This window comes from Erpetoichthys calabaricus, chromosome 18 (assembly GCF_900747795.2).
Source record: "Erpetoichthys calabaricus chromosome 18, fErpCal1.3, whole genome shotgun sequence".
NCBI lineage: Eukaryota > Metazoa > Chordata > Cladistia > Polypteriformes > Polypteridae > Erpetoichthys > Erpetoichthys calabaricus.
Window position 1 is genome coordinate 68,136,683 of NC_041411.2, and position 25,878 is coordinate 68,162,560.

General features: G+C 40.0%; 1 protein-coding gene across 8 annotated transcripts in view; it reads left to right on the top strand.

Annotated features, from left to right (window-relative positions):
* The window catches only part of dock3 (dedicator of cytokinesis 3), a 970,442-nt gene that overhangs the window by 615,305 nt on the left and 329,259 nt on the right, over positions 1-25,878 (top strand). For all 8 annotated transcript variants that reach the window (XM_051921401.1, XM_051921404.1, XM_051921402.1 and 5 more), the window contains one exon: positions 21,933-22,081. In XM_051921401.1, coding sequence (XP_051777361.1) covers positions 21,933-22,081 — 149 coding nt within the window. The remainder of the gene's footprint in view (positions 1-21,932; positions 22,082-25,878) is intronic.

Sequence of the window (25,878 nt, forward strand, 5' to 3'; positions counted from 1 at the left end):
GAACCTTCAGTGCTGCAGGAATTGCTTGTAGCCTTCACAGTTGTCAGATCAGGTTGGGGAGCATACACTGGTACAAGTCTGTTGTCGTGCCCATCATACAACAAAACAGCTCGGATCCTTTTTGGCAACCCTCCTAGGCAGACACATGATCCATAAATGACAGTCTATCTGCCGCAGCCAGGTGTTACGTGGGTGTCCCCTTGGCCTGGTCCAGTGCTCGGGTCCTCAACAATAAGGATCCTACGAGCCGGATCACCCTTGGGTAATCGCGCCACATGGCCGTAGTTCCATAACTGATGCTCCATGCAGGTAAAGTGCCTCATTTGGGACTCCGTGACCAACCGCTCAATCAACACAAAGTTAAACCAGCAGTACCCAAGGATTCTCCAAAGAGACACAGTACCAAAGAAGTCCAGTCATCATCTCAGGTCACTGGATAGCATCCACGTCTTGCAAACCAGGAAGCACCAGGAGACTAAAGACTTGGACCTTCGTCCTTTTGCATAGATATCAGGAGCGCCACACACCCCTTTCAGAGCGACCTCATGAGCCCCCATGCTTTCCCAATCCATCTACTGACTTCATAGAAAGAGTCACCAGAGACATGAATGATTAAATCACAGGTGTGTGCCTCGACACAATCTTATCTCTAAGCTTTGTAAGCAAATCCATCGACCTTATGGCTTAGTTTTTGCTCAAGTGTGGGACATTCTATAGACGTACGTGTGACTTTGTAATCATGTCCTTTATTTAAATTGACCACAGACTCCAGAAAAGGTGTAGAAATATCTCAGCTATGATCAATAAAACGCAATTCTCCTGAGCCAAGTTTCATAGTGGCATAGCTCAAGGCCTGAATATGTTTATCAATGTCATATTTCAGGTTTTTTTGTTTTTAATACTTTTGCAGGTATTCATAAAATCCTGTTTTCGCTTTGTTGTTTTGAGGTATTGAGTGTTGATTGATGTGAAGAAAAAAATTTCATTTAAATCATTTTTTAAAATAAGACCGCTATAGAGCAAAATGTCAGAAAAGTGAAGGTTTCAGAATTACTTGCTGAATTCACTGTATTGACACAACTTTGCAGAACAATGTTGTACCTTTAAAAACAAAACTGTAAGCGACTATATAATATATAATCAACTGTCAATATCCTACAAAGGAACACATTTGCTTGCACGTATTCTCCCTGTTGTTCTAATATATTTTAAATTTGACTCAATAATATTGAAAAATATAGGTTAAAGGTATTTAAATCAATGTAACGGTGTGTTTCCTGGTGTCACACTGGTTTAATTGGAAATGTACAGTGAAGTTAGTTGAATAATAAATAACACACACAGCACTCCAGCAATGGCCCACTCTCCTTCACATTACTGTAGCATCTGTTTCCTCAAGTTAGCAGTTGTCACCTGCCAGCATCTTTCCAATTAATCTTGCCGCCAGGGAGTGACGAAGACTGCCCAGGAAGCAAGCTTTCTGTTCATAAAATATTAATTTTTCAGGGATTGCAAGGTGCCAGACTCAATCTCTGGTCACTGTTATCACAGGTCAGATCCAATTTCACCTTCCCAGCATATCATAATGCAGTTTTCCTCAGCTTGAATAGACTAAGGAATACAATTCTCTTAAGAGTATAAAGCAGAGTGTCTAAGAATGAAAAGCAAACAAGCTCTTAAGTATTACCAGAGATGAATATCAGCAACATCCATGACAGCCATGTGCTTTTCAAACAGCATTCTCATTTAATACTGCACATTACTGGTCTGCCCAGAGCAGCAAATGAGTCACAAGTCTGTAGAGTGAACATCAGTTATACCGCACTGTCTTGGGGCCCTCAAAACGACCTTTCATCCTGACCGCTTTCCGGGTAGTCACATTCTCACATATGTTCTGGGATTGTCCAGCGGTCTCCTCTTGGTCGTGTGAAGGATTTCCCCTTTCTCTCTCCAGTTGCTTCTCTTATGTATTAAATCCACAATGCCTTGCAAAGTCTTTTAAAAAATTAACTGATGGGCAACTGGTGTCCATCCTGAGAGAGCATGTTGCAAACCAGTACTCGAACCTGGATGGGCTGCCAAACTGTTGCACATCCATTCACACTTGCATACTCACACCACTCACCTGTTAACTTAATATGCCTATTGAGAAGACAGACACAATGAAAGGTGCTGTATGTAAAACAGAGACTGTTAATACATCTCCAAAGATAAATCAAGTGATACTACAGTAATCCCTCCTCCATCGCGGGGGTTGCGTTCCAGAGCCACCCGCGAAATAAGAAAATCCGCGAAGTAGAAACCATATGTTTATATGGTTATTTTTATATATTTTAAGCCCTTATAAACTCTCCCACACTATTATAAACATTTCATGCACAATTATACAGCATAAACCCTTTGTATTCTCTTAGATATTAGGTAAGATTCGTTGAAATTATGTATGTAAACACAGTTTACATACAGTAAAACCTAAATATTATTTTAAAGATATCAAGCGTCTCCGATATCACATATGTTACAGCCATTACGACAGACAGGCCACCAGCAATAAATACGTACAATGCAAGAAAAATTGTATACAATAAAATGTGTGTACAGCGACACTAAACTATGTACATGTAATAAGTACTGTACGTAAATAATTAATTATGGTTACTCACCAACAATGACACGACGGCTTGTCCGATAACGATGAGTTTAATTTTACTGCACTACAAAGGATAGCGTTACAGCTCTTCTAAAGGAGCCTCTTCAGGCGACTGTTTAGCACCACCGTTGTTCTTCTTCCAGCAGTCTTCAATCTAAATCCCTAAAGCAGATTCCATCCAGACTACTGCCTTATCACATCCACTTGCAACTTGTTTTGCGCCCTGGTTAAAGGACACTGCGGCCGTAGATCTTATATGCTTTTCCTCCTTCTTAAATAAAAAGAATCGTGGACTCATTGATGCTGTAATGGTGTCCTGCAGCGGTGTAGCTGTATCCTTCCTTTAACATATCCAAAACTTTTACCTTTTCTGCAATCATTTGCATCTTCTGTTGGCGCTTGGACACGGCTCCTGCAGCAGTAGCAGTAACGTGCGTTAATGCTGAATGAGTGAGATTAGACTTCCTGGTTAATGCAGCACTCCGTCGCTGAGCCAATCAACAGCACACAGGAACTTAACCGAAGGCTCTGATTGGGTAGCTTCTCAGCCATCCGCCAATAGCGTCCCTTGTTTGAATTCAAATGCGCCCCTTGTTTGAATTCAAATGGGCAAATCAACTGAGGAAGCACACGTACTGTAGACCGCAGACATCCGCGAAGCAGTGAAAAATCCGCGATATATATTCACATATGCTTACATTTAAAATCCGCGATGGAGTGAAGCCACGAAAGACGAAGCGCGATATAGCGAGGGATCACTGTACTGTTACTTTATGTCTGGTATTTCACAACTGGACCCCCTCTGTTTAAAAATCCTAATGAAATCTATTGTATCTAAGCCTACATAGATAGATAGATAGATAGATATTGACTTTAGTATAGTAGGCAGGATAGATAGATAGATAGATAGATAGATAGATAGATAGATAGATAGATAGATAGATAGATAGATAGATAGATAGATAGATAGACTTGTTTTGTTATGGTAGTCCTGGGATGACTCTATTTCCCTTTTTATTAATTGAATTGACTGCTACTGTAGTTCCACATTTACTCCTTTTTCCGTCTGTAACACAGGGCAGCTAGTCTGAGTCTTAGAACAGGGAAGAGAAAAAGTTACAAAGGCATTCATGCATTACAGATAAGATGACAATAATAAACAAAGTTCAATTGTGAGTGTTAGTTAAAAAATTACAACCTGATAATAGGTTACCAGGTGGCTTTCTGTCTTATTAGTATATGCTCCGGCTTGGTCTTTTTTCATTAAGCATGGAACCAAGTAGCATGGCCTGTCTGAATGTGGCCTCAAGAGAGAGTTAGAAAATGGAAAATGGCAGAGTAAGAGCTTCTTTGTTAGCCTGTCTTTATGTTTGTCTGTCTTCTTTGATGACTTCCAGCTTCATTCCCATTCTGTTTCACCATGGCTCAGTCCCATTGCATGACCAGCAACTTTGTCCTTTCATCTCAGCCACCTGTATTCCCTCAGGCAAGCTGGCCATAATCTCTGATTTTTTTTCTGTATTACTTTTAACCTGTAGTAAGTAAAGCAATTGTTTCCTAAAGTAATTATTGTTTACCTAAGTACATATTTTTATCCATCCATCCATCCATTTTCCAACCCGCTGAATCCGAACACAGGGTCATGGGGCTCTGCTGGAACCAATCCCAGCAAACACAGGGCAGAAGGCAGGAACCAATCCCGGGCAGGGTGCCAACCCACCGCAAATAATGATATATTATAATATAATAATAATAATAATAATATATTATAATAAAGTATCTATCTATCTATCTATCTATCTATCTATCTATCTATCTATCTATCTATCTATCTATCTATCTATCTATCTATCTATCTATCTATCTATCATAGTATGGTTACATCATCCTTAAGACTGTTATGTTTATTATTTTATGTCTTTGTTGTTCATGCTTTCTGCGTTGGGTCGGCACCCTGCCTGGGATTAGTTCCTGCTTTGTGCCCTGTGTTGGCTGGGATTGGCTCCAGCAGACCCCCGTGACCCTGTGTTCGGATTCAGCGGGTTGGAAAATGGATGGATGGATGTTCATGCTTGATTTTTGTGTTAATGTTGTTATTAATGTTTGTTGTTTATATTACTATATGTTGTTGTAGTTTATCAAAGGGACAAACTATGAAAAATAATGAGGATGACCAGAGGTGAAATGCCTGGAGGCACACAAAGATCTGTCCTAAGTTTTAAAATGCTAATCAAGAACTGAAGTCTAAGAATTAGAAAAAGGAGTTTGAAACAAAATGTCAAAGGCTCTTTTGAAGTACAGTATTTTTAATGTATCCACAAACTCAGACAGCAAACAAATAATTGAGGAGAACTTTAAACATTTGACCTTGAAAATTTAAACACGCAGCTTGCAGGTCATTTGCCTATCAACCAATACGCAGCATAGTGGTTATGAAACTTGCCAAAATAACACAAAACACTGTAGCAAACACCCAAAACAACAGGATGTTTTTTTATTTTTAATTAATCTTAGTTTAATTAGTTTCTGTGTATCTCTCCTTGCTCTGCCATGTTCCTTGTATTTTTGTGGGTGGTTCCCCAAAAGGTGGGACCACCTGTCTATCACTCTCAAGGGCCTGCTGTGCCCTTATAAAGGCTAAGAGAACACACAATTCCTGGTTGTACATTGTATGCTCTCGGTGTTGGTAAGTTTTCTTTGTTTATTTATTAATTTTGACCTCTTTTGCTTTGTTTTTGACCGTTCTCCTGATTTGTGTATTGGAAATTGTTTGCCCTGACTGCCTATTTTTGAAGGCAACTCCTTCTGTGCCTACTTTTGCTGCAGAGCATTTTTGTGGAATAAATCTTTTATTTGATAAAGATTCCTCGTTTGCCCTTTTGTTGTAGAAGCCGCAGGTTGACGGTGACATTTCTTCTTCTGAGGCTTTTTGCAACCATTTTTGGGACCACTTATTTGTTTTGAGGGCCTGCTCCACACTTCTCACCAACTATGGATAAACCTACTGCAATATGTCACATCTTTTAAGTGTTGGGCAAATTGACAAAATGATGTCGCCCTTATAATTGAAAATCTCTAGATTTAATTTTTGCTGAGCTTCATGTACACTATATTGTATTTTTTCACAAATCAACAACACCTGACATTTAACTGTTTTAGGGCTAATTATTTTTTCTTCCTTTTGTCCCAAGGGCTGAATATTTTTCCAAAATACTAAAAAGCACACACAGCAATGGTTTCACACATAAATCAACATAAAATACTTATGTTGTCACTCTGTTTTATGTCCCAGGAGCCCCTACAGTAGGCATATTCACATACTTATTACGAACGTGTTTGTCCCATCACTCATAAGCTTTCTGGCACTTTCTGGTAAAAAAAATGGCTTGAAGTAGTCGAGGGGCTGCTAATCCGTAGAGTCCACCAGCAGGCCGTGTCGTTTGGTGAAGTCTAGTTGCCAGATTGTCTTCCACAGATCGATGTCTGTGTAGTCCTCCCAAGGTAAACGTTTTCGTTGGTGCGTCAGCTGCACAAGCGTGTTCAGCACTACGATCAGCTGATGCAGGCTCCTGACTTTCGTTTTCGATCTCCAGATCACTTGTATCAAAATCGTACTTCGATAAGTCAGAGCCCGATTCAGCAATAATATGCAAAAAAAAAGAAAGAAAGAAATAATATGCACAGAGTTTCTCGCCCTAATGTCAGTGCCCCTCTAGAGGATGCTTACTCTACGCTACTCACGTACACGTAGGGTTTTATCATCAAGTCAAGGAGTCTAACAGTCCTCCGAGCAAAGAGGGTCTACCTATAATGTAACAGTGAGTTTTACCAACATTTACATCTTTCTGTCGCCCTCTGCCCCTGACGTCCATCCTCAACCCCTTGTGTTGACAAAAGTCGACATCCGCCCTAAAAGAGTTAAGACATGTGCAGCCTGGACAGAGAATGAAGGCCATCTTAAAACTGCTGTAGATGCAAGAGTCCAGGTTGTTGACTTTTTATTTAGTATATCTGCCGACGCTTTACACTTAGATTATAGTGAGTAGAGGAGCACTTTGCCTTCCCTGTTATTTTGCCTGTGATTACTCGCCTGGGAATTATAGATCTCATTATTAATTCCAGGTCAGTAGAGGTGAGAGGAGACGTCCTCAGTAGGGTCAGTGTATAGTGTAGACTTTTGTTAAACAACACCACATAAGCAAGGCTGTAGTGAAACTGCCTAGTGGGCACGCTAAGGCCGGCTATCCTCGAGTCCGGTGAGCAGAAACACAAACACAAAGGTTTAGTAGATAGTCGATGCATAGTGTGCTCTTTGGGTAACTCTTAAATCACGCGGTCACCTGCAGCATTTAAATCACATGATTGCAATCCAACGTTTTCATTGGTAGGCGGTCTTTCCCCATTGGTCAGTGGAGTTGCTAGGTTTTTGTCTTGCAGTATGTAAAATACTGTGCACATACGAGCTTCTTCCATCGTGCTATGACCGGAATGAAGACATATTCGGCTATCACTGCTACCTTATAACATCAGGAAAGACCTAATGACTCCAAAAACTATAAAAACTCAGTTACTAGGTTTTTTCCATTGCACGTGAGACTTATTTTAGAGGCCTTGTTTCGAAATTTTGCTTGAAGGAACTTCCCAGATCTGTTGGCCATTTTTTGCTTTCTTATTGCCTTTTTTAGTTTTCTTTCTGTTTTTGGTTAGCTGATTGCTAGCCACTTGCAAATGAATATTAAGTTATCAGCAGTTGCATTTACATCCCTTCATGGTTTATTTAAAAAGCATTCATACTGCTTCTCTTCTTGTGTTTGAGGAGCCAGTGGAGCATTCATGCGTGTTGCTTGAGCACTGTGTTGAATTAAAGTCGACATCACCACATGGTTACATCTTCTTTTGTGAAAGATTAAACACCGTAGCTCTTATGTTAACTGCTCAGATAGAACTATTGTAGTGTTCATTGCCAACAAATTGATAACTTGTGCGGTTCAAAGCTGTGAAACGGTCCCCCTGCGTCTGTGATACGCTGGAGTTTACAGGATCTTTTCTATGCACAGCTACTCATACACAGCCATCAAAATGCTCTCACGTGAGTCTGAATAAGTTATTTTATACGTTTATAGGGTCATCAACGTCTCGTGTACACAGTACAGTGAAATCCTTACTTGCATGTGCTAATCAACATCAACATCAAGCACTATGATTAATGTGTACAGCTAATATTCCATCCATCCATTATCCAGCCTGCTATATCCCAACTACAGGGTTGCGGGGGTCTGCTGGAGCTAATCCCAGCCAACACAGGGTGCAAGGCAGGAAACAAACCTCGGGTAGGGCGCCAGCCCACAGCAGGACACACACACCCACATACCAAGCACAGACAATTTAGGATCGCCAATGCACCTAACCTGCATGTCTTTCCAGAGCGCCCGGAGGAAACCCACGCAAACACGGGGAGAACATGCAAACTCCACGCAGGGAGGACCCGGGAAGCAAACCCAGGTCTCCTAACTGCGAGGCAGCAGTGCTACCACTGTGCCACCCACAGTTAATATTCCTATTTATTATCCATCCATCCATTTTCCAACCCGCTGAATCCGAACACAGGGTCACGGGGGTCTGCTGGAGCCAATTCCAGCCAACCCAGGGCACAAGGCAGGAACCAATCCCGGGCAGGGTGCCAACCCACCGCAGGACACACACAAACACACCCACACACCAAGTACACATTAGGGCCAATTTAGAATCGCCAATCCACCTAACCTGCATGTCTTTGGACTGTGGGAGGAAACCAGAGCACCCGGAGGAAACCCACGCAGACACGGGGAGAACATACAAACTCCACGCAGGTAGGACCTGGGAAGCAAACCCACATCCCCAGGTCTCCCAACTGCGAGGCAGCAGCGCTACCCACTGCGCCACCGTGCCACCCTCCTATTTATTAATATTATCATTAATATGTGCACCTTTGGTAAATAAAACTAAAAGAGGATGTGTAATTTAATATATTAGCAAAAACCTGTAACAGAAGTAAAAAACATTGTGTCATAGATGGCTGGGGTGCCTCTTCGCTGAGAGGACCAGGGGAGCAAGTGTGGTCAGAATATTACAACAACAACAACAACATTTATTTATATAGCACATTTTCATACAAAAAGTAGTTCAAAGTGCTTTACATAATGAAGAAAATAAAAATAAAAGACAAAATACAAAATTAAAATAAGACAACATTAGTTAACATAGAAACGGAGTAAGGTCAGATGGCCAGGGTGGACAGAAAAAACAAAAAAAACTCCAGACGGCTGGAGAAAAAAATAAAATCTGTAGGGGTTCCAGGCCACGAGACCACCCAGTACCCTCTAGACATTCTACCTAACATAAATGAAATAGTCCTCTTTGTAGTTAGGGTTCTCACGGAGTCACTTGATGGTGATGGTCTTACAGACTTCTGGCTTTTAATCCATCCATCATTTTTGGAGCATCATGGTGCTTTGGGTAGATGGTGGTGACACAAGCCACCACCAAAAGGACACCGGAAAAGGAAACAGAAGAGAGAGTAGGGGTTAGTACAGATTTTGAATGAATAGTTATTATAATGAATTGGATATACAGAGTATCAGGATTAAATTACAGTGAAGTTATGAGAAGGCCATGTTAAAGTAATGTGTTTTCAGTAGTTTTTTAAAGTGCTCCACTGTATTAGCCTGGTGAATTCCTACTGGCAGGCTATTCCAGATTTTAGGTGCATAACAGCAGAAGGCCGCCTCACCACTTCTTCTAAGTTTAGCTCTTGGAATTCTAAGGAGACACTCATTTGAGGATCTGAGGTTACGATTTGGAATATAAGATGTCAGACATTCCGATATATAAGATGGGGTGAGATTATTTAAGGCTTTATAAACCATAAGCAGAATTTTAAAATCAATCCTGAATGACACAGGTAACCAGTGTAGTGACATCAAAACTGGAGAAATGTGTTCAGATTTTCTTTTCCTGGTTAGGATTCTAGCAGCTGCATTCTGCACTAGTTGCAAACAATTTATGTCTTTTTTGGGTAGTCCTGAGAAGAGTGCGTTACAGTAATCGTAAGTGTAATCGTAATCGTACAGTAATAGTAACACTAATTAACATAGAAGGTCCGATGGCCAGAGAGGACAGAAAAAACAAACAAACAAAAAAAAAACTCCAGACGGCTGGAGAGAAAAAATAAAATCTGTAGGGGTTCCAGGCCTTGAGACCGCCCAGCCCCCTCTGGGCAATTACCTCTCCCGGGACGCTAGATGGCAGCCCCCATGGGTTGCAGCGGTGCCTCGGACTCCCGCAGGGCTTTATGGGAAATGGAGTTGTATACAGCCATGTTGGAATCCGGGGGTGCCACCAGGGGATGCTGCTGCAGCTGCTCCTAAGCCTCTATGGGTGGTTATTTCACCACACCCGGAAGTGTGACCAGAAGTAGGTCATCAAGCACCTTGAGCACTTCTGGGTAACATATAAAAAGTTCCTGCAGACAGTACTCAGAAAGCCAGAGTCGGGAGGAGGAGGAGGATGACGAAGCTTGCCGGGGAGAGTAGAGAAGAAAGAGAAAACCGAGTAGGAGTGAAAAGAAGAATAATTGTGCTGAGGTGTGCTGTGTATTATGCTTGGCACTGTGCTGTGTACTTGTGGGAAACAGGGAAGACGTACCCACGAGTGAAGAACAAAATAAAAAGCAGTTGTGTTTTTATAAGTGTGCCTGCTGCGTCTGTCTGTGTTGGGTTGGGTGGCTGGTACGCACCCTACTGGTGTCAGAATTGAAAGGAAAAAAAAATCCTCATATTAATTTTTTTTTCAGTTATTGACACCCGTAAAGAGTCATACGAGTAAATCTGACTAATGCTTAATCCCATTGTAACGGACAGACTACCTTCCCTTACCTAGCCAAGGCCAACAGAATGAATTGTACAGAAGGGAAGAGCAACAGCATTGACATCCTAGCAGCAATGGATGGGAATCACATGCACCCGTGGGATACCAAAAAACAAAATGGATGGAGCATTCTGACCAGGATAAGCAAATAACTGTTTTCCGGATGGGAAACCACATATATGAGACAATGGGAGACTGCCCCTCACATGCAGTTTGCTTCCCCATACATTGGGTGGCAGCATCCCTTATGGTGAATCCCAGTATGGATGCCCACAGGGCACCATGGGAGTTGTAGTCCCATAAGCCTGTTGGGTTTCATGGGGGCTGCCAGGGGACCTGTGAAGCTCAGGTCCTGCTTGACCAGGAAGTGTTTTCCATGGACAGGCAGTTGGGACTGGAAGTACTTCTGGGCTGGGGCTTAAAAGGAAGCTCTCCACTTCACCTGGGGATTTGGTGATGGGAGAGGAGACGGACAACACTGACCTGGGAGGAGTGGAAGAGGGAAGGAGACAAAAGGATTGTGCAGTGTGAAAAGAAGCCTGGTAAAGGTAAAGGAACCCGGGGACTGTGTCTGTGGTGTTATATCTGGAGCTTTGGCGCTCAGTGACACTGCCTGCAGGCCACACCATTCATACTTTAAATTTTTTAAATTTTATCTAAGTGAGCAGGAATGTTTTCACATTAAGGTATAAATGAGGTGACACCCAGACCAAATTCCCTTAAGAGATCCATCATAATGGAGCACAATAATGATGTGTGACAAAAGGTGCTTGAGAAATAGCAGAAATGGCTAGAAGAAAATGGCTAAGCTGTTGAAATGCCCATTTCTGCAATCAGGGCAACAATTAATAAGTGTAAAGCTACTGGAGATGTAAGGAATCAGCCAGAAAGAGGATGTGTTGACCGCACACACAGTGAGGAGAATGGTCTGAGCGGCCAAAGAATCTCCAAGGGTCACATCTGGAGAACTGCAGACATAAGGTGAATCTTAGGGTCAGAAGATTTGTAGAAATGCAACCAGGAGCCACCTATATAACAACCCTTCATTGACATAATTGGTGTCCCGCCATGTATTTATCACAGAATTTACGGAGTGTGTGCCTCTTAGCTTTCAGAAAGCGGTGTCCTAAATGGATTGACTGTCTCAGGCTTTAATCACCATTCTGAATTTTTTGGTGCTTGCTCCCCGTGCCACCCCCGGCAAGATGCATCCCTGGGCAGCTAGCCATGTTGCCCATACCTAAATCCTCCACGACTTTGAGTGGTACTAAAAGAGCGTCCCCTAGTCTTCATAATTGTTACATTGGCACCGTGTGTAACGCTTCATCTTGCCATCTCTGATTATTGTGAAAGCATCACTTAAGGAAGAGTGACAATCCAAAACCAAGCTGCACTCTACCAAAAGTTGTTTAATGGTAAGATGGATTTTTATGAAACTCTCTGGCAATTAGCATATAAAACCCCATTAGTAAATACAGAACGGAAACTCCTTTTTAAGAATTAATAAGCAAGAAAATATGACAGGTCTCGTAAGAAGTAAAGGACTCCATTAAATAATGCAGTCAGAAGTGTGTGTGAGTGATTCTTTCAGAACCTCACTAATGGGCTTTTAATTCACTGTTTTGGAAAGGTCAGCAAAATGCAAGTTCCCCATTAATTGTGAAGATGAGCCTCCTCTGCCTGTACATCTTGAGATTTATTTAGTGTCATTTGTGAGCAATTTATTGAAACATGGAAGCAAACCAGCTGGCTATTTTTAGCCAGTTATTTTATTGAGATGCCAGTTGCTTCTTGTTTCACAGTGCACTTTTGAGGTTTTTATTACTCAATTCTCCCACATCACTCAGCTGCAACTTACATTTTATGAAAATTTAAACAATCTAAACAGTGCAGGGGGCAGAGCAGTGGTGTTGCAGTAAGCCCTGGTGGCTCACAGGTCATGTGTCCTGGGTTCCAATGCCAACCCTGTCAATGCTGGTGTAAATTTTCAACATTGGTCTCATGGTCCTCTGTGAATCTTTATGAGAAGTTCCAGTTTCCTTTCTCACTGGATAAAAATTCAGTCCTCTAAGTTGGTCTTGTGCGATGAGTGATGAAGTGAAACGCCAAACTTCAGATGCTCCAGGATCATTTCTGGCTTCCTCATGTTAGAATAATGAATCGTTATGCTGGGTGAAGTGATGCCTCTTCTGTACATTTGCCAAATATGAGTCAGGGTTTGAGCTTAGCTCTTTTTTTCACTTTGTACCAACCCTCATCCTAACCAATCGTCTATAGGGGAGCTTCAGAATCGTCAAAACTCTCAATCTCCATTTTTCGACGGATCTCGACGTTTCAGAGTCCCCTGATACCGAAAATATCGATATCTCGATTATGGGTGTGTTTGTGTACCACAGTCTCTTGAGGACTGTCTAGTGCTAAAATGGCTGAACAGAAAAATACCAAACTCAAAACGATGTGCTGATTAGTTTGTAAACCAAATTGTGCAAGAGAAAGAGGCACTCTAGAGGAACCCTTTAATTCCGTAACTCTGCAATTAATGATGAATTCTACTTGTCAATTGCTATCGTAAAAACCTATTTTACGATTGGAAAGATCGGCAACAGAGTGGTAAATAATTACTGAAATGTTATGGAATAGTTCGGGTAATTTACAGGGTGAGTCAAAATTATGTTAACATTTGAATTGTGGAAACAATTTATTCACAAAACATACTTCATATGTGCAAGATGACTTACAGGATTGTCCCAACCTGTTCACCATCATGTTCAACATATAAAAACCAACAAGCAACAGTACCATTTAAAACCCGGACACACATTTCGCAAGGAATAGATGATACCACAGTCTGTATTCAGTCCTTCTGTTCATTGATATTATGAACTTTTCTGCTATACATGCATTCCTTCACCATACCCCATAACTAGAAATCACTGGGTGTCAAATCAGGGGAGTGTGCAGGCCATGGCAATGGTTCATCACAACCTATCCATTGACCTGGAAAGGTGTGGTCAAGAAAAAAATAATCCATTAGTGTTAACATAATTTTGACTCACCCTGTACTTTAATTTTCTTGCTTTATAATGATTCCAGTGTGTGTTTTTTATTTATCCATCTACTTGTGGATTTATTTATTTAACCTCTTTAGCATTACATTTTTTCTCGGAAAAATGTTTTTTAGTTTGAAAAATTACATATTTATTAAATCTGATCTTTCTACTGTAAAACTTGCAAAACACTAAAAGTACAAAATCAGAAGTGTAGAAAGTATAATAATAATACAAATAATGAATAATAATAATAAAAATAATGTTAATACTGTATATCTTGTCAGAATGTGTCATTTGTGTGGTATATTTTGAAGCTCAGTGAAATACACAATCCAACATCACAGTTGGGACAGTAGATAGATAGATAGATACTTTATTAAAGTGTGATTCCTTGCAGATTTTCTTTCTAGACAGATCAGCTCTTGAACAGCACACTGCACATGTGCGATTGACATGAGCGTCATTTTCGGATTTATCAGGATCACTTTCGATTTCTCTCTCTGTTTCAATTTCACTGATTCGCTTCGGTATCACTGCTCATATCACTGTCTAGAGCATGGGCTGCTGAAAACGTTTTTTATGAGATGCCATTATGAGGCTAGAAGAAGACGTGTCTGCACCATTGCCTCGGGTAACACTCGGGCCTGACGCTTAATGCAAGACACATGTACATCATTTCCTGAGCAACACTTGCCACTAACACTGTTAGCACTTTTACAGCCCAAGTAATCCACGTCTCTACAGTTGCCCAAGTATATGTGGCATTAGCACTAATTTTATTATAATTTGTAACATTATTATACTTTCTACACTTCTGATTTGTACTTTCAGTGTTTTGCACGTTTTACAGTAGAAAGATCAGATTTAATAAATGTGTAATTTTTCAAGCCAAAAAATGCAAAGCTTTTTACATGTTTTTTGTTTTCAAGAAAAAATGTAACGCTAAGGAGGTTAATAAAGTCTTCAGGGAAAAAAGCATGCAGAAATGAATTCCTTGTATCTGAAACCCCCCAAAACACACCTGGGAGACCACGATCACTTTAGAAAAGCGCACAAAAAAAAAAAAAAAACAGAGCAATCCATTCATAAAAGTTTGTAGTTTTTGGCTCAGTCCCATTTCTCACTTGATTGCAGTTAAGACGTTAAGGTTTCACCCAAAGAGCCGTCCTGCTGGCTCAGCTGTCTGCAGTGACATTCGATTTCTCTTTGCTCCCCACTTGTCTACCCTTTCCATTAACTTGTGTGAGTTTTTTGGTCTTGGACCATTTTTGTTCTGATCTTTTGCTATTCTGCTTTTCGACTTGTTTTCTGATCTTTAAATTAAAGATTCAAAAACGTCTAATGATTAGTTTACAAAGTTTTTGTATTTTGCTTCTTTTTTAATTCTGCGCCTTTTTGGGAAACTTATTTATTTATATTTTTAATCATTTAGAATTTTTATTCTTATTTTGGTTTTGTATTTTCCTTAATAAATAAAATTAGATATTAAAAGACTTTGTTTATTTTGCCAGGGTTATTGGATGTTTCCTTCCCATTCCCATCCCATTCTTATTTTTGTAATAGATGAATTAATTTAATTTGTTAATAAACTATTTTAGTGGATGTGTTAAAGCTTACTGTTCAGTTTGTAGTATTTTAGAAACTATGGCAAAGATGAAATCACAGAGTTTTGGTTGCACTTTACTTAGCACAGCCTGTGTTTGGTGGACCTGGGGTCTTGGGCCTGTTAGATTATGTGAATGTCAGTCAGTGGGATTCCCTCTTTCACAGGACATTTTGTGTGTAATTGAAATAGCAAATCCTCGACTGCCATTTTCTTGCAATGAAATAGAAACACACGGCTGCAGCAGGTAATGTCATTTTTCATTCAGGTTTAAGATGATAGATGGTACCAGTAGTCACTTGACAGCACATTTCTGTATTGTCAAGCATATGTTGAAATTCTAAAATACTTCTTTACATTTCTTTCTGGCTTTGAGACTTCAATTTTTGGTTAGTATGTAGGCTTTGACAGTGATACTAGGCTTCTTGGTTATACATTTTGCCTGTTATTAGGCTCTGCTTTTCTCCTGGTTCTCTCTCATCCATCTTAATAAAAGAATGAGTGTCAATGTGTGTGTGTGTGTGTGTGTGTCCATCCGGCTCATATGTCTCTGTTATATACCAATCGGTTTGTAAAAGCAGTGCTAATGTAGCTGTGATGCAATGCAATTTTATTGTGTATCTATCTATCTATCTATCTATCTATCTATCTATCTATCTATCTATCTATCTATCTATCTATCTATCTATCTATCTATCTAAAATAATTGAGATGCACCATCTGTTGGAATGAAAAATATGTTGCATTTTGTTACTACATGCACTACAAAATACATTCCAATGATAATACACTGCAGATGTTGACATTGAATATGCTGAGGTCTCTGTTGATTTCTTAGATGTCAAGCAGTCTAGGGAGGGTAGCACAGCTATTAAAAAAATGAACTATCTCACTGTAAAACAGTATTCCTATTTTGTGGGGGGTGTCACAAGTATGACAAAAGAGTCACAAAAAGGTTTAGGGCAGGCACCTGTATATTATTCCTGGTTGCACAATCGATATTATCAATGTACAGATGTGTACAGACTGGAGTCCACAACAGAACTGATTTGATAGCACAAAGATGGTGGCTTTAAGGGAGAGCAGAGGAAGTGACATCATCAGTAGGGCCAGAACCAGAAGTGGCGTCGCTGGGGCCAGGACAGGAAGTGACATCATCTGTGGGGGTGAAAACGGAAGTGCCATCATTGGGGCTGGAACCGGAAGTGACATCTTCAATTGGGCCGAAAACAGAACTGGCATAATTTGGCCCAGAACTGGAAGTGATGTTGTCGGGCAGAATTTCCTGTAACTGGTCTGCGGACAAGTGAGAGAAAGAGTTAGTGCACTCCACCACCCCCTGGTCTGGCATGGAATTACCCTCAGTCAGGCCCTTTAGCTGCCTCCCATGCACATGTGTATAAATAATAATAATTTTTCAAGGTTATATAATAATAATAATAAATAATAATAATAATATATTTTACTTATATAACATCTTTCCCTTTTATAACAAGAGTTATCCACCATACTTACTCATGATTGAATTACTGTTACTATTCCTTATCCCTCAGGTTAATGCTCAATCAAAAATGAAACAACTGTTTTATTTTGCCAAAAAATCTGTCAGTATTACTTGAGAAGATGTCTTGATGAGTTAATAGATTTTACCATAACAACAAAAAATGTAATGGCTTGACATAAAAACGTTTCACTTGCTACATTTCAGTTTTTGCAGTGCAGTTACAGAAGCAAATACAGTAATGTAAAAGGGTCAAATATAATAATATAATACAAATATAATAATGTATAATGTTTAAATTACTTTTCTTGTGTGTCTGCGTGTGTGTATGTGTATATGTACCGTGGTGGGTTGTCCAGATAGTATATGGCTGTCAGGGGGCCAAAGGGCAGGACACGGTCTCAGAAAGGGCCACCTCAAGAGAGAGTGCCTAACAAAGGCAGTTACACAGTAATTGATTCACTAAATCACTGACAGTGACCCTGGTTAGTCTCTCAGTAGGTTTAGTAGTTACTGGTTGGACCATTTGGGTGGTACTGATATCAGCTGATAACATCGACTCTCTGAAATGGTAACAAGGAGACTGGCTGGTGTGCCATCCTTCAAGGACACAACTCTACTAGTTTATTAATCAGATTCTCAGTCTCTCTCTTACAGATTTAGACATTTGCATCATCAATAAAATAAACCCCTGCTCGCTCTTCTGTTACTATTGTGGAGAACTGATTTTCTTTGGGGAATCGGGAAGAGGGAGCATTATTATACTCAGTTCTACATGTAGTATTAATTAGCAATGTCATCTGTACAATTTTTGCCTGCAGGTGACTCTTGGCAACTCGGATCCACTATTTAAGGATAACTTCTCTGGGGACGCCCCATAGCAGAATTATTAGACTTTAGTCTTCCTTATAAAAGCAAGCATATATACAAAAGTAATGACTAATCATTTATTTTTCACGCTGTCATTCTTTCTATATATCATTAAGCAACTAGGAATTTCACTGCTTTCTGTACACGTGACAATAGACTGGAATTTGAACATAACATAACATTTGAATATACCTTCTGGGATTTGAGGTGTTGGCCATTTTCATTTTACTCTGCTCAGTTTTCTGAAGTCTGACATGTGAAATCATCTATCAATTCATTTTTGGACACATCTGTACATCCATTGTCAAACCTGCTTAATCAGAAGCATATTAAGCAGGACAGAAGCCAGTCCATCTCATGAAACACATATGCACGTGTTTACAATCATCCATACATACCCGCTTAAACCAATTCAGGACCACAGAGGTGGCCTGGAGGCTAAGGTTAGGTTAGGGTTAGGTAGACGTTTATTAGCCTGGAGTCTAAGTTAGGTTAGGTTAGGTAGACATTTTAGGGTTAGGTAGACATTTATTAGCCTGCGGCCTAAGTTAGGTTAGGTTAGGTAGACATTCTAGGGTTAGGTGGACATTTATTAGCCTATGGCTTAAGTTACGTTAGGTTAGGTAGACATTTATTAGCCTGGAACCTAAGTTAGGTTAGGTAGAGATTTTTAGGGGGTTAGGTAGACATTTATTACCCTGGAGCCTAAGTTAGGTTAGGTTAGGTTGACGTTTTAGGGTTAGGTAGACATTTATTAGCCTGCGGCCTAAGTTAGGTTAGGTTAGGTTAGGTTAGGTAGACATTTTAATGTTAGGTAGACATTTATTAGCTTGGAGCCTAAGTTAGGTTAGGTTGGGTGACTTTTATTATCCCAGAGGGAAATTTGTCTGAAGCAGAAAAGTATAAAAGGTGCGGCCCTGTTATACAGATGCAAGAAAATAAGCCGAAGAACACCAGCTGGTAACCAGTGTTATCATAAGTACACACAATCAAGAGAAGTGCAAAGAAGAATAATTACTTTTAACAGTACACAAACTAATAATTCAAAATTCAACAAAATCTCCATAGGTAGCAAAATGCTTATAGCTCTTGGAATAAAACAGTTCTTATCTTAGTTGCTTTTTACCCATGAAGTTGCAACTAGAATGGCAAGAGCTGAAATTTAAGGCAATGAAGATGGCGACTGTCTAACGGAATTGAGTTGGCCTTCTTTCTAATCTGCTGGTGATAGAGCTCAGTGACAGAGGCCTGCTACAAACAATACTTTTACTGTTAATGTCTACAGTGTTGTGAAGATCGTTTGACTTCTTAATGCCAAGGTTGCTAAACCAACATATAAAAGAAAATGTGCCAGCAGTTTCAATAAAGACTTATAAAGAAGTGTCACTGTGGTTTTGTCTACTTTAAAACTGTTGAGTTTCCTTAGAAAGAATGTCCGTGTCGGCCCCTTCTTACAAATCTGTTATGTGTTTAGATCACAGTTCAGCCTGTGATTGTCCCTTTATATTTGTATTGTTCTACCATGTCCACTGTCTGCTCTTTAATTAATGTTGAGATAGCAGGAGGAGATCAGCACCTAAAATCTTCAGCAATGGCCTTTGTCTTAGAGATATTTAGCTGTAAAGTGGACCAATCACACCATTGTACTGTACAAACTCGTCGACAGCAGGCTCATGGCTGTCCTCCTTAGCTGGTTGAAGACTCACAATGGATTTCAGGATATGTCATTCCTTGTGTGAACTTCTGCAAAGTGCTCAGTTGAAGGTCTGAAGACTTCTATCAATGACAGATTTCACCTTGTTGACTTTTAGTAAGTTTGCAAAGCTTTCTGAAAACATGTTTTCACTTTGTCATTATGGGTTATTGAGAGTAGATTAATAGGCACAAATGTCAAATATATGCATTTAAAACAAAATCTACAACACAATAAAGTCTGCAGAAAATGAAGGGATCTCAAGACTTTCTGACTCCACTGTAGGTGTATAAAGCATTTAGTTTTACAGACCCCAGTGATGTATTAATTTCTTATTAACGAGTCTAAATAGGAAATCACGGTTCTGGTCCTGGGATATTATTTTATATCAGAGGTGCCATGCTTCCTGTAACTAGCTCAATTGTCTAATGCAACACCCTACTGTTATGAGGTGGTTATTTCCTTAATTTTAATAATTATTCTTTGTTAAAGGTGTACATCAATTTAGGGGTTTATTTATTCAGTTCAATAGGTGCATTTTGTTTTATTTTTGTCCTAGATGGACTCTGTTAAGACTTGAAATTTTCCTTACCATCATTTCACACCACCATTTTGAATTTTTATGGGTGCTGTCATGTTGCACATATTTCCATTGGCTATTATCATGGAAACCTTTCTCAGAAAGACTTGGAAATGCGCTGTGTGTGAAGTCAGTGGAGCAACTGCATAAAGGCTGGCGTACGTATTCCGTAATTATTTGTTATTCGATAAACTTTGTGTTGGTTGCAATTCAAGTTAAGATTTTTTAGGCTTCTTGACATTTCTTTCTGGCTTTGAGACATCAACCTTTGGTCAGTGTGTAGGCTTCAATGACAGAAATACTAGACTCATTGCTTATAGGTTGTAAGCCTGTTATTAGTTTCTGCTTTTCTCCCGGTCCTCTCTCATCCATCTTAATAATAGGATAAATGTCTGTGTATCTGTGAGGTTGCTATGTCTCTTTTATATGCCAATTGGTATTTGATTCGTAAAAGCTGTGATAATGTTTGTGGTGTGCCATCTGTTGGAAAGAAAAATGCAATGCATTTTATTACTATGTGTGATACAAAATACTGTACATTCAAATCGATGATTCACCGCCTACATTAACGTTGAATACACCGTGGTCTACATTGACTACTTAGATTTTAACCCATCTTAGATGGGTGGCATATCTAGTCCACCTTAATAAAAGGACAGATTTCTGTGTGTGTTTGTGTGTCTGTCTGGTTTGCTATGTCTCTGTATATGCTATTTGGTATGGGATTTGTAAAAGCTGTGCTAATGTTTGTGATGTGCCATCTGTTGGAATGAAAACTGCACTTCTCCTGCAGTCATTTCTGAATGTGATAAACAAAAGAGAAGACAGACAGCTGCCTTGAGGTGTCTCTATGGATTTGTTAAGGCTATCAGAAAAATCAGCCATTAACACTCATTCTTTATGTTCTGTTAATTAAAAAGTCCAGAATCCATCTCACCAAGTTAGGGTCCAAACTAACTTGATCAACTAGTTTGTCAACTAAAATGTGTGGCTTGATTGTATTAAAGGGCGATGAGAAATCTATAGACAGCAAATCTGTGTGGCTTTCCAAGTGCTCAGACATTAAATTCAGAAGTGTCACTGTGGGATCCTCCACCTTCCTCTTGGCTTTGTATGCAGATTTGTAAGGGTCCAGATAAACCTGAGTGTTGTTTGGTAGTCATCTATGCTGGATGCAGTGGGTGCAAAGCAGGGACCAACCCTGGCCTGGACAACTCTCCATTCCAGGGCATGTGCATCCACACAGCCACACTCACTCTAGGCTCTGGGCTCATGTAAAATGACTGATGTGGAAGGAAAACGGTACTATCCAGACAATAACGATAAGGAAACCTTCATAACTGTACTGAACTATTGGCCAGTTGATTGAGTGGCCTATCAGGTCCATTTTACTGGGTTGGCTGTGTACTCTACTTCTGCAGGTGGTGTCTAGAAGCTCATTCTGGTTTGGCTACAGAACTGCAGCTTTACAGATGAATGAATGTTAGTTTGAAGGACAACTCCTCAGCAGACTCACTCATAACTAATATTACATTTGACTGACTGTTGACCTATTGGTATTTTGTGATAGGTGCCATGAAGCTTTTTCTGTTAAACTTCAAAGTTGTTATAAATTTGAAGAAAGATGCATGAAATACTCATTATCATCTGTGAGAACAACAAGACAAATAAGAAGAATGGAGCACCCGTGAGCAAACCTTGCATAATTCAATTTCAGAAATAAACAAAACATGATTTAGAGTGTTAGAGAAATTTCTTTTCAACTGGAAGTCTGGTTCTGACAGACTAAAAGATGGCGGAGATTCCGGTTATATCTACTCCCGGCAGGAAGAGGAAGGTCCAGAAATTACATCAGACATTGGAAAAGACGTCAACCTTCTGGTCTGCGGAGGGTGGAAAAGAGAAGGCATTATCAAACAGTGCCAACCCCTGGAGTGGTGGAGAATTATCATCACCAGAGCCCTTAAAGTGTCCCTATGCGTACGCGCATGGCACATCTTAATACATCTAAATGCATGTTATTTTTCTTCAGTTTGTGAATTACTTCTAACACTGGCTTTTCGTTTTTGTTTCCTCTCAGAAGCACAAAGTAGATCTTTTCTACAAGTTACGGCACGTAATGAACGAACTGATTGACCTTCGGAGACAACTCCTCTCTGGTCACCTGACTCAGGACCAAGTCCGAGATGTCAAGAGGCACATCACCGTCCGCTTGGATTGGGGCAATGAGTGAGTCTTCTCTAATCATACTGTCATGATTGTGTATGTTGACAAGTGTGTGTGTACTTGTTTAAGCCTTTTAACTTCATTTTTATTTCCTATTATGTTAAATACGTGGAATTGGATATTTGCTTTTATTTTCGTTATAGATATTGTTATCGGTTATTAGGAAATAATTTTTTTTTCCTGGGCTGACTTTTAGCCACTGCATTTTTCAACAGAAACATGAATGGGTTTCTTTTATATCATTGACAATATGCCTTTATAACGCCTCACTGGGACTGTAACTATTCTTTTATCTTTCGGCAAGTCAGATGTTTTCTTACTTTTTAGTAATTCCTGCTCTTTGTTATAATATCTATCTATCTATCTATCTATCTATCTATCTATCTATCTATCTATCTATCTATCTATCTATCTATCTATCTATCTATCTATCTATCTATCTATCTATCTATCTATCTATCTATCTATCTATCTATCTATCTATCTATCTATCTATCTATCTATCTATCTATCTAATCCTGCCTACTACACTAAAACATCTATCTATCTATCTATCTATGGCATCTCCCAGACTCCTTTGTAGAAGCCAGGACTACAACTGTTGAATATAGCTGCTGCCAGCTAGCAGTCTTGAGGGTTAAATAGAGTTACCCAATATTCTTCAATGCTTGACTTAACAGTTCAAGCACCATTTAGTTGCAGGTTGATAACACTGGTTCTTTACAATAATAATATTGAATTGACAGATAAATTGCAATTTATTACTACAAATGTTTCTGACGAGCCATGTATTGGAATGACAAATGCAATGTGCATGCCTTTGTTATGTGCCATATAGATAGATATGAAATGTGCTATATAATAGATAGATAGATTTTAGTACAGTAAGCAGGATTAGATAGATAGATAGATAGATAGATAGATACTTTATTAATCCCCAAGGGGAAATTCACAGCCTATTCTATTTGGTATAGAATTCATAAAAGCAGTGTTAATGTGGGTGATTTTCCATCTGTTGAAATGGCAAATGCAATGCATTTTATTTTTCAAATATTTGTGATGTGTCATCTGTTGGAATGACATACACATAGCAACTGGATGGACACACCGATACACACACAAACACTTATCCTTTTTAAGTTGGATTATATTATATTATAGGAGGCATATATATATACACACATTGTGGACCACCAGGGGGTATATAGCTCTCTAAACCTCGACACAGACATTCGCAGTGTCCAGTCTTATCACACCACATGCCTTTATTTTAAGTGGGGAAGCATCTTTTTTTTTTGCTCCCCACAGTAGCACAGTACAAAGCATCAAAATCCCAGCACAATACAACACAGTCCTTCTTTCTTCCTCTTTCTTTAGTCCCTTGTCATCCTCCACTCCTCTTCACAGGCTTTGTCCACCTCCTGCTGACTCTGGCTGTTTGACTGGAGTGAAGTGGCTTCTTTTGTAGCGCACCCAGAAGTGCTCCAGTTGTTCCCTGACATTCTTCCGGCAGCTCTTCCGGGTTGTGGAGGAACCGTTGCGTCAAAAGGCTCCATTGTCTTTGCAGCACCCCCTGGCCGTTCCCACAGAACCCAACAAGGCTGCTCCAGACTCCAACACCCACAACTCCCAGCATGCCCTGTGGGAATCCGTGGAGCCACAGCAATCCAGAGGGGGTACCATCCAGTGTCCCAAGGGAGACAATGTCCTAACTGTGCTCTCTCTTTTGTTCCTTCCATCCGGCTGGCGTTCCGGCCAGGTAATGGCGTTGACCATCCATCACTATATACTGTATATATATATATATATATATATATATATATATATATATATACTGTATATAAACTAATATTTGGACAGAGACAACTTTTTTTCTAATTTTGGTTCTGTACATTACCACAATGAATTTTAAGTGAAACAGCTCAGATGCAGTTGAAGTGCAGACTTTCAGCTTTAATTCAGTGGGGTGAACAAAACGATTGCATAAAAATGTGAGGCAACTAAAGCATTTTTTGAACACAATCCCTTCATTTCAGGGGCTCAAAAGTAATTGGACAATTGACTCAAAGGCTATTTCATGGGCAGGTGTGGGCAAGTCCGTTGTTATGTCATTATCAATTAAGCTGATAAAAGGCCTGGAGTTGATTTGAGGTGTGGTGCTTGCATGTGGAAGATTTTGCTGTGAACAGACAACATGCGGTCAAAGGAGCTCTCCATGCAGGTGAAAGAAGCCATCCTTAATCTGCGAAAACAGAAAAAACCCATCCGAGAAATTGCTACAATATTACGAGTGGCAAAATCGACAGTTTGGTACATCCTGAGAAAGAAAGCAAGCACTGGTGAACTCAGCAACGCAAAAAGACCTGGACGTCCACGGAAGACAACAGTGGTAGATGATCGCAGAATCATTTCCATGGTGAAGAGAAATCCCTTCACAACAGCCAACCAAGTGAACAACACTCTCCAGGGGGTAGGCGTATCGATATCCAAGTCTACCATAAAGAGAAGACTGCATGAAAGTAAATACAGAGGGTGCACTGCGAGGTGCAAGCCACTCATAAGCCTCAGGAATAGAAAGGCTAGATTGGACTTTGCTAAAGAACATCTAAAAAATCCAGCACAGTTCTGGAAAAACATTCTTTGGACAGATGAAACCAAGATCAACCTCTACCAGAATGATGGCAAGAAAAAAGTATGGAGAAGGCGTGGAACAGCTCATTATCCAAAGCATACCACATCATCTGTAAAACACGGTGGAGGCTGTGTGATGGCTTGGGCGTGCATGGCTGCCAGTGGCACTGGGACACTAATGTTTATTGATGATGTGACACAGGACAGAAGTAGCCGAATGAATTCTTAGGTGTTCAGAGACATACTGTCTGCTCAAATCCAGCTAACTTCAGTCAAATTGATTGGGCGGCGTTTCATGATACAGATGGACAATGACCCAGAACATACAGCCAAAGCAACCCAGGAGTTTATTAAAGCAAAGAAGTGGAAACTTCTTGAATGGCCAAGTCAGTCACCTGATCTTAACCCAATTGAGCAGGCATTTCACTTGTTGAAGACTAAACTTCAGACAGAAAGGGCCACAAACAAACAGCAACTGAAACCCGCTGCAGTAAAGGCCTGGCAGAGCATTAAAAAGGAGGAAACCCAGCATCTGGTGATGTCCATGAGTTCAAGACTTCAGGCTGTCATTGCCAGCAAAGGGTTTTCAACCAAGTATTAGAAATGAACATTTTATTTCCAGTTATTTAATTTGTCCAATTACTTTTGAGACCCTGAAATGAAGGGATTGTGTTACAAAAATGCTTTAGTTGCCTCCCATTTTTATGCAATCGTTTTGTTCACCCCACTGAATTAAAGCTGAAAGTCTGCACTTCAACTCAATTCATTGTGGTAATGTACAGAACCAAAATTAGAAAAAAGTCATCTCTGTCCAAATATTTATGGACCCAACTGTAGGAGGTTCAATATGCATTCAACAAAGTCTCGCACTAGTGTCCTGTATTCATTCACCTGCCCGCCACTGATACACCCAAACATGGCTGTGTCGTTAGAAAATGTCTGCATTTAACGTTGGAGGTGTTAGGGTAAACAGGAAGGGATCTTGTACACTTTCATGTGGAACCCCGGTGCTACTCATGTCCATGTCTGATGCACAGTTAAGCTGCACAAACCGCTTTGGTCTACCAATTGAATCATCCGTTATCCAGGACACTATGGTGATCGAAGCTTCCCCTCCAGCACTTTGGGCTGTATGGTGTTGAATTCTATAGTGAAGTCACAATACTTTT